Source organism: Echinops telfairi, unplaced genomic scaffold (assembly GCF_000313985.2).
Source record: "Echinops telfairi isolate 266 unplaced genomic scaffold, ASM31398v2 ScPeMD7_5;HRSCAF=22, whole genome shotgun sequence".
Classification (NCBI taxonomy): Eukaryota; Metazoa; Chordata; class Mammalia; order Afrosoricida; family Tenrecidae; genus Echinops; species Echinops telfairi.
This window is the reverse complement of record NW_022103901.1, coordinates 22,171,483-22,181,335: the sequence shown is the minus strand read 5'-3', so window position 1 is coordinate 22,181,335 and position 9,853 is coordinate 22,171,483. Positions and strand designations below refer to the sequence as shown.

Below are 9,853 nucleotides of genomic sequence, written 5' to 3'. Positions count from 1 at the left end.
AGAGTCCTGGGCCGCGCGGGGCCACCTCAGCCGCGGAGGGCGCGCCGGCTGCTCTTCGCCTTTACGCTCTCGCTCTCCTGCACTTACCTGTGTTACAGCCTCCTGTGCTGCTGCGACGACCTCGGCCAGAGCCGCCTCCTCGGGGCGCCGCGCTGCCTTCGCGGGCCCGGAGCGGGCGGCCGGAAACTTCTCCCAAAGTCCCGCCCCTGCGAGCCTCCGGGACCGGCACCCAGCGCGCCCAGCGCGCCCAGCACGCCCAGCGCGCCCGCCGCCGCCGCCGCCGCCGCGCCGGCCCCTCGCCTCGGCCCTTCCAACCACTCGGGCTCCCCGAAGCTGGGCACCAAGCGGCTGCCCCAAGCGCTCATCGTGGGCGTGAAGAAGGGGGGCACCCGGGCCGTGCTGGAGTTTATCCGGGTGCACCCTGACGTGCGGGCCCTGGGCACCGAGCCCCACTTCTTCGACCGCAACTACGGCCGCGGGCTGGACTGGTACAGGTAAGGGGCCGAGGGGGCACTCCGCGCGCCGCGCCTCCAGGCGCCTCCTCCTTGGAGCCACTCGGGAGCTTTCTTTTCCTTTCCACCCGGCTCGCTGTGTGGGTTCCGGCTGATGTTGGGGGTTTTCTAGCTGTCGGGTTGACCCTGAACTTCTGCGGGATTACCTGGGCGGGGCACGCGGTGTACTGAACTGCAAAAGGGCCTGCCTTCCCAAGCTCGTGCCGAAACTAGAAGGCTGGTTCTGTGTCCAGCCTTTGGGGGGTGCAGCAGGGTGTCCAAGGAAGCGGCAGGCCAAGGTGTGTGGTGCCAAAAAGCGTATCTGCGGATTTCCTTGCCCTGGGCTTCTGAGGGACCCTGGGTCTGGAGAGGCTGGCCAGAGCCCTCTGGCGGCAGGGTGCTGCGCGTGGGTGAGGCCCCATCGTGGAGGCTAAATGAGAGGCAGTCTGAATTTCTCCCTCTCTGGATGAAAAAGGTAACCCTTCTTCCTAGACTCATCCTCAGTTCCAATAACCCTGGGTCGGTTGTCTTGGAGTGGTAGTGGTTGGTGGGGAGGGGACCTCAAAACCGTACATTAAAGGCTCGGCAAGTTCCTTAAACTCTCTGGGCCTCAACTTTCTAATCAATTCAGTGGGCAAGATGTCAGCCCTTGTTCTGCCTCCCTCCCTCGGTCTTTCTAAAGTGCTTTAAAAGTGTGGAAGAGACTCTTTGAACTGGCAGATGCAACAGCTTCGAGGGCACTGCTTGCCTTTAAAGTGTCAAATCGACCCATGTGTGGGCTGGCTGGGTGGTGTATGGGCTCTGCAGCATTTTCCCCTTCACCTAACCCTTTGAAGACTTTCGAGAGATGTCTGCATAGTAGTGGAACGAGCAGGACCGACATGTTAGCCGACCTGATGGTCGAGGCTAATTGTTAGTACTGCCCTTTAGGTAGTAGGAGGGTCCTAAGGGTTTGGGGCAGGTGATAGCAACTTCCTTAGAAGGGCTCCTGTGATGGGCTCATAATAGGAGGCCTTGGATTTGCAAGGAGAAGGGGCCCTAGGGCCAACTTGTCACCCTTGCCCATTAGCCCTGGTCTGCCGTGATGATGGGAATGGGGGTAAGGGACACATAAGGTACCTCCAGTGGAGCCCAGCAGGAGAGAGCTGATCTGGGGGTGGCCTGGCACCATTCTGTCTGGTTAATGTGGCAGGGGTAAGGTGGAGGTTTGGCTCAGTGCCAAGGCCAGTGGCCCTTGGTGCTTTCCAAGTTGTGACCCCAAGCTCCCCATCTGGGTGTTTGAGGACATGGTCTGAACTAGACCCCAGGGCCTATGCGACCAATGCCTTGGCCAGCAGCTCTCGGGAGAGGGGCAGGCCTTGTCGCACTCTAATGCATATTAGGGTTTCCTCGATGGAAAAGCTGAAGAGTATCATGAAACCCTTTGCCAATGTGAAATGTCTTTCAGGTGTAAATTAACAAAATCCCAAGCAGCTGGCTTTTGGATAGGTTAGCCTCTAATAAGCACTTGTTCCCTGGCTTCCCTCTCTCCCTTCCCTGCCCTCCAACGTATCCCAGGCAATCTTCCTGGAACCCGTGTCATTCAGGGATGGCTGCTTTTTATTTTTAACCTTGGCATGTGTGATTCTAAGCCAGCTTAGCTGTGAACCTTAGAGATGGGAGCCATGTCTTTTTTTTTTTTTAGCACATTTGAATTCTGCTAAAATTCTCAGCTGAGTCCTGGTAGGTTTTATTTAACATCAAGCACGCTGACAGCTCCACTTCTTTCTCTGTTCCTCTTCTTCTTTGGGTATGAGTTGCCCTCCTATTCCTGCTCATTCCTGTGTTTATAAAGGAATGCTTCCTTAGCCTTGGGGGCCTGGGTACCATTCTGCATCCCCACGGATGAGCCTTCAGCAACAGCAGGGGTTGTGTAGTTTTGTGCTTTCCAGCCTCCTGTAGCCAAGGATGTCAGTGTGGATTGCCATTTCTGCACAAAGTAGTACTGCCCCATTTGAATGCTGTTTTCAGAATTTTCCGAACATTTCTCCGTGTATCCTTTATCTGTTATGCTCACACAAGTATTTGATTGCAGAAAAGATGTGTGTGTGTGTGTGTGTGTGTGTGTTCTGGACGCCTTTAATATCCAGGTGCTCACTTTATTCCTGACATCCATGAAGTAGGTAGAGCAGATGATACCATATTCCTTCCTCTGCCTACTGCCAAAGGAGCGCATCTGGTCACAAGGCAATTTGATAGCATTTAGGACCTGAGCCGCTGGTATACATCATCCCACAAAGAGACATACACATACGTATGTGTGTGCATGTCGAGCCAAGAGCTCTAGCTGTGGCCAGACCAAGTGTGCACCATGTAGCCAGTGCCTGCAGGGGGAACATGACCAGTGGGCCCTTGTGCCATTGTGGTGAAGAGTCCCTGGTGGGATAACTTCCTGGGCTATGAAACACAAATCCAGAGAGGGAATATTCAAACCAAAACACTTGGCCATCAGCCCACAAAAAAGCCGCCTTCTGTGGGCTGTGGTAGTTGTCGCTGCCATTCAGTCAGCCCTCGAGTCACGCTGACCTCGCATACAATGAAATAAAATGTTTCCCTGTCCTGCGCCATCGCCTGCCAGACTATGGTGATCCATAGGGGTTTGACTGGCTGACATATGGGAGTAGATCACCAGGCCTTCCTTCCAAGGTAGACTCAAATCTCCAGCCTTTGGATTCACAACCAATTGCATAAACCGGTCGTCCCACCCAAGACTCGTTACTGCTATGGCTTCACTCACAACACCTCTGTCATCAGCATCACCACTGGTACTATTAGGACTATCATTTTTGGTTCTGTTCCCTGCTGCTGCTAATGCACTGCAGGCCAGAGGAGATCCATGAAGGAACTTTGAGTTCTATTTTCAACTCTGCCCTTGATCTCCTCTTTCCTTTTCTCCCCTTTCCTTTCTTCCTTCCTTCCATGCTCTCATTTATTTGATAAAAGTCAATGCCACTTTCTTTTCTGGGAGCTAGTTTTCTCACCTTCAAAATGGGAATGATACATGCCTTGGCTTATAGTCTTGGGAAAATCAAATAGGACAATTCACGTGAAAAGGCTTCTCCAGATGTGAAGTTATATTTAGGATGTTGTTGTTTTATCAGGGTTTGGATGTGAGACAAGATCCTCAGGAGCTTTGTATTTCTTTAAAAAGATATAAGGTGTATCTTGTCCTGGGGCTGTGAGAGCCTCCGGGAGAGCTGAATTTTCTCTAAAATGTTCTCAGAGGCCTTTTTTCATTTTAGGGCATGGGGTAGGAGTCAACACAGAGGAAGGGAATCTTCTCTCAAAACCAAACCAAAACTCAATTGCCATTGGCCCAATTCAGACACGTAGTGACCCTACAGGACAGAGTAGAGCTAACTGCCCCCGTGAGTTCCGAGGCTACAAATATTTATAGGAGCAATAGTTGTTACCTGTCTCCCAAGGAGGGGCTGGTGGGTTTGAACTGCTGACCTAATGCGTAAGTCACTACGCCACCCGGGCTCCTTGGAATCCTCTCCACGTGCATGGAAATGCCAACCAGAAAAAGTTAATATAATCTAGTCTGTGCTCTGGTATCAAACTTCTGATGGGTGAGCTTGTTCTAGAAGGTTTACGATCCATCTCACAAACTCTGGTCTTGTCTTCATTCAGCATCACTGGTGTCCTTAAAAACCAAAAACCAGACTCACTGCCATCGAGTCAATGCTGACTCATAGCGGCCGCCTTGAGTTTCTGAGACAGTAACTGTGTACGAGAGTAGAAAAGCCCAGTCTCTCTCCCGAGGAGCGGCTGATGGTTTCAAACTGCTGACCGTGTGGATCGCAGCCTAAGTAGTAACTCCCACACAACAAGCTCTCCTAGAACACCAATGCAAAGAAGACATAATCTTTGCCCCAGAGGCAAGAAGGAAAGTAAGCAAGAAGGAAAAGGGAGGAGGGTACAGAATAAGGACTGTGACATGACCCGTCTTGTGTCAATCAAGAAATCACATTCAAATAGCCAAACCAAAAGATAAGAGGAAGGCACCTTTTGCATGACGTATTTCATGTAGAAGGCAGCACTATTTCTTAACAAACTCACCAACACATGACGCAGAAGGATCCAGGCTCCTGAGATGTGTACCCCATGCATGCCCTCACCTGCACAGTGTGTGTCTGTGCAAACGTATGTCTCTATAAGGAGTTTTCCTGTCTCAGTGCAGATGGATGTCACACATGCTGATTAGATGAAACTACTAAGTCCATAAATCCACCATCGTCTTGTGGCTCCTTGTCAACCTTGCCGCTCACCGGAGATATACTAGTTAGTTCCAAAAAGTGTACAGTTCTTGTCAGGTACCAAGGAACACTCAAAATAGGTGAGTCGAACTGCCATCGCTCAAGGAGGCTTTCTGAAGGGCTGACTGGGCTTTCCCCGGTGCCTAGAGGGATGGCGGGAGAGGCAAGCAAGAAGCATTAATTTCCCCAAAGCCTGCCTCGTGTGGATATTCAGAATCCAAAGCCTGTGGGGATTTTCATCTGACACCCCTTGCTAAAACTGTAGTGGGTGCTCAAATCTGAAAATACCACTAATCATAGATTCTAAGATTTCCCTACATTTTAATATCTTTGTCTTGAGTAAGGGTATGTCTCCCGATTGATGGTGCCTTAGATTCACTGGGATCTGATGAGTTCTTAGTGGTTAGATGCAGCCCCCCCCCCCCTTCTGAAATGCCCTCTGACCGGATACCTGGCTTCCTGGGCTCCTTCTGAGGCCCCCTGAAACATCTAAAGAGCAGGTGACTCCATGGGTAGTGCTTGACCCAGGAGGGAGCCCACCCCCTCTTCTGCTTGGCCAAGGAACAATAGCCAGTTCAGGGTCTTGAATGTGATCTGAGCCTTCACCCTCAATGGTTCTACCCTAACATGAGAGAGAGTGGCAGAATCCCACCAGGAGATGATGACATGCTTTGATGGGCAAGTTCTTTATGGGCACTTGTAGAGAGGTGATCGCTGCACCGCCCATAATTTATGGGCACATGCCAAGGTTCAGGGACAATCAGTGCCTTGTGGATGCTGTTACCTGTGTTGTGTTTTGGTGCGCTGGACTGTAGAATCACTTTCTTCCCTTCACCGAGACCTCCATGAGTCACCCGTGAATGGTTGAGTGACAGCGTGGGTGGGGAGGGGGTGGACTCACAGTTTTCTATTGATCCAGAGCCACTGGAGGCCTTGGTGGGGAGGGGAGGCTACGGGGTAGGGGGTGGAGTGGGCAGAGAACGTGGAGGACTGTGAGTGAGGCAGGAGGGGTCTGAAAGGTCACACGGCCAACCTAAGCCTGTAGGACTCCCTGTCTCCTCTGGCGCTTACCCCAGGGTGGGTTAATCCTTTCACTTGTCAAACGCCCACCATTTGCCAGGCTCCGTGCCAGGCTGCTGTGGGCTGGCTGCACTGCCACTTTGTTCTCCTCATGGGCCGAGCTGATGGCTGAAGTGCTTTGTAGTCCACGGGCAGCTTGATGAGCGGGTAAAAGCCACCCCACGAATGGAAACAACTTAGCATCTCAGCTGTAATTGCCGCCTGTCAAACCACACAGCTGGACTGTTGGTGTCATGCTACACTCACTGGGCCTTTCACAGCAGGAAGCCAGGGGAAGGTGAGGAGCAAAGGGATATTACTAGGCGTGTTCTTCCAGGGGACCCAGCCAGATGTCCTATGGCATCATGTGACTTTCCTGGGCAGAGGTCAGTTGGGAATGTATTCGAAAGCTTTCAATATCTGAGGAACGAACAGTGGTTGTACCGTGGTCACCAGCCCCCTGTGAGGGGTCACTAGTCCAGTAAGAGGATTGGCCGTGTCTGCTCCTGGGACTCAAGTCTGTCTTCCAAGGGGAAGGGGGATTTCGCGCTAGCTGCCTTCTAGTCAATTCCGACGTGTGCTGGCTCGTGTGTTACAGAGTCAACGGGTCCGTAGGGTCTCCTCGGCGGCCATCTTTACAGAAGTTAATCACCTGACCTTGCTCCCTCAGGGCTGCTGGGTGTGTTTGAACTTCCTGCCTGTGGGATAGCCACTCAGGGCCTCTTGCCTCAGCCAGGGGGCAGTGTTTCTCAGGCGTTCGTTTGGGACCACCTTCGTGATGTTTGCCAAATCCTGGCACCACCTCTGCTCTCGTTTGCTAATAGTCATCTTTAAGATAAGATACAAAACCCATGACCCGTGAGTCGCATTTTGTCATAGCAAACCTATAGACCCCACCCCGACCCCAAACCAAATCCAGTGTCTTCCAATAAGTTCTGAAGGACATAGTGCCCCAGGGGACAGAGTAGAAGTAACCTGGGAGGACTTCCATGCCTGCCATCTGTATGGAAGCAGCCTGCCACTCCTTTCTCCCTTGGAGCGGCTGGTGGGTTCGAACTGCCAACTTCGGGGTTCAAAGCTGAACGCTTCACCCCCTCTCATGGAGAACTGTGTTTATTCCTTCCTCTGGTTGACGCATTTTCAGAATAGGAAATATATTCATACAAGGCACACTTCACAAGTGACAAAGGGTCTTCTGTGAAAATTAGTCTCGCTCCTTCCCGCCCCTGAGGTGCGGCCAGACGCAGCCACAGTTTTCTGTTCTGGTGTATCCTTCTCGAGATGAGATGTGTTTTGCATTTGTAAATGTGACCCGCATTATGCAAATAGTTAAAATAAATATATTTTAGGCCATTTTATTTAAAAGCTACTCTAAATGGAAAATTAGCATCGTTTGCCATAATTAGAAGGTAATCACAGAAATAAACGGAATAAAAACAAAAACAAGTGTTATTGAAGTTTTGCTACATCGGGTAGCCAGAATGTTCCCATCCTGTTCTCTTCCTTGTCAAGGGGGCAGTCATAGTTGCCGCCGAGCAGTTAGAGAAACACTAAGGTGAGTGTGCGGCTGTTCTCCCAGGATGGGCTGAAGGAACGGACGCAAAGTGGGAAGGGCAACCCTGTTCTCATTGTGCAATCCTGAGTTGTCTCGCAGGTGGTGGAGCTCCTAGGACGATCAAAATCTGGGTCCTTAGCCCCCATCTTGGACAGGACTGCAGTCCATCCAGGTGAGGTAAATCCAAGGAGGTTTCTAGCTTTTCATATTCCTTTGATCTTGATTGGAAGGGAAACCCCAGAGCAACTCCGAATCTTCGGGAAAGCATGGTCACTTGCATGATTTCATTACTGATAAGAGAATCCAGCCGTCAAAACACTGACATACCTTCAAACCAGAAACCCATTGTCATCCCATTCGCTTTGACTCAGACAAAAGCCTGCACGTCAGAGTACCATTGCCCCTGAGGGTTTGCTTGGCTATCCTTTTTTCTTGGACGGAGATGGCCAGGCCTTTCTTTGGAGGCTCCACTGAGTGGTGAATGGCCGACTGTTAGGTTGGTAGGCAAGCACAGACTGTCGCTCCACCCCTGGACCTGAACAAAATGTGTTGTTGTGAGGTGCCATGAAGTCAGTGCAGCCGAACATAACACTGCCCAGCCTTGCTCCACACTCACAATTCTTGTTATATTTGAACCCAATGCTGCAGCCACTGGGCCGTGCATCTCATCAAGGGTCTTCCTCTTTCTCGTTGCCCTTCTGCTCAACCAAGAATGACGTCCTTCCCCAGGGACTGGTCTCTCCTGAAAACATGTCCAAAGTGCAGGAGACAAAGTCTCATCGCCCTTGTTTTCTGAGCATTCTGGCTGTACTTTTTCCAAGACAGATTTGTTTGTTCTGTTGGCAGTCTGTGGTACTCTCCCTATTCCTCGGCAGCACGTCATTCAAATGCAGCCATTCTTCCTCAGTCTTCCTTGGTCAACCACCAACTTCCCCATGCATCCGAGGGGCTTGAGGGCACACCTTAGTCTTCAAAACGACATCCCTGCCTTTCAACAATTTGAAGAGATCTTGTGGAGCAGATTACCCAATGCAATGACTCCTTCGATTTCGTGACCGCTGCTTCCATGAGCATCGGTTGTAGCCCCAACCAAGACGAAATCCTTGATAACCTCCATCTGATCTCCGTTTACCGTGATGCTTCCCATTGGTCCAGTTGTGAGTATGTAGAAGGGATTTGAAAGGAAAGACCAAAAAGCCCTACATGTTTTTTTGTGGGTCTCTTTACCATTCTCGCTGGGGGATGCTCTTCGGTCTCTGCTTGATGATCACGCAGAGACTGTTCGCTACCTGTAAGCATGAGTATTGCAAAAGCCAAGGATGAAGTTATTTTCCTCATGGAGTCAGCAACTTGTGTAAAAGGAATTGAAAGCTTTTTTTTTTTCAAGATCTATGTTCCTTTTTTAAAATCTCAGGATGTGAAGTTCCTTTTCTTGGGCGCTGACAGACGCAGCATGAGGCTTAAACTTGGTGGCAGGGCAGGGTGTCGGTTTGATTTCACAGGCAGTTTAATCTCACTGCATAAAGAAGGGAAGCCAATATAGTTCTTTCTTATGCTTTGCTCTATATGAACTTTTTTAAAAAGCAGCTACGTGAAAGGAGCTGCACTGGGGGAAATTGAGCTTGCGGATTCCTCTGTGTTGTGAACAGAAGCTACTTAATGGATCCCCTCCACGACAGGGTTCCTCGTACACCACTTGCTCTCCACTTGATTCCAGCTCAGAAGGAACCCAAGTCTGTCAAGAGCAGAGCTGTTCTCCCTACAGATTTCAAACGCTGACTTTTGGGGGAAGTGGATTGCCAGGCCTTTCAGTCGTGGCACTCCTAGACAAACTCAAACTTCCAATCTTTTGCTTGGTGCAGTTACTGTCGGGAGTCATCGAGGCCATTTGAACTCCGTATGTATAGGGGGGAAGTGGCCCCCAGGGCTTCCTGGGCTTTCCTCTTCTGGGAGCAGATCTTCAGGTCTCTCTGCTATACGAGGAAGTGGTTTCCTGCCAGCTTGGAGCCCCAGCTTACCTGGATGCAGGGCTCTGGTAGACCCCAGATCTACCCTGAGGCAGGTGAGAAGATGAACGGACCTAGAAGCCATGCCACCCTGGGGAACCATGGGAAAGCAGGCGTGGGTGGAATCAACTCGGAAGGAGGCTGAGCAGGCAGACATCTAGGAGAGGCCATTTTAGCACAGTGATGACAAGTTTGGGCTCTGGGATCAGGAGGAGCAGCTTGAGTCTCAGCGCCACCACTTGCCAGGTGTATGCCCACTGCAGTTTCAGCTCAGCGCTGTGAGGGGCCTGGACAATTGAGGACTCCCCCTGCGGGCCACCATGCAGGGCAGCTGTGAGGTTGAATGAGTGTGAATAAATGCAAATGTGCTAAGGAAACTTTGGGCACATCTAAGGGGTCCTAAATGTTAGATGCTCTCCCCTCCCACCTTTCCCTCCACCCCAC

At 51.1% G+C, this 9,853-nt stretch overlaps 1 protein-coding gene across 1 annotated transcript in view; it reads left to right on the top strand.

Annotated features, from left to right (window-relative positions):
* The window catches only part of HS3ST2 (heparan sulfate-glucosamine 3-sulfotransferase 2), a 133,905-nt gene that overhangs the window by 1,247 nt on the left and 122,805 nt on the right, over nt 1–9,853 (top strand). The window contains exon 2 of the mRNA XM_013005465.2: nt 3–494. Within this exon, the coding sequence (XP_012860919.1) occupies nt 3–494 (492 nt within the window). The remainder of the gene's footprint in view (nt 1–2; nt 495–9,853) is intronic.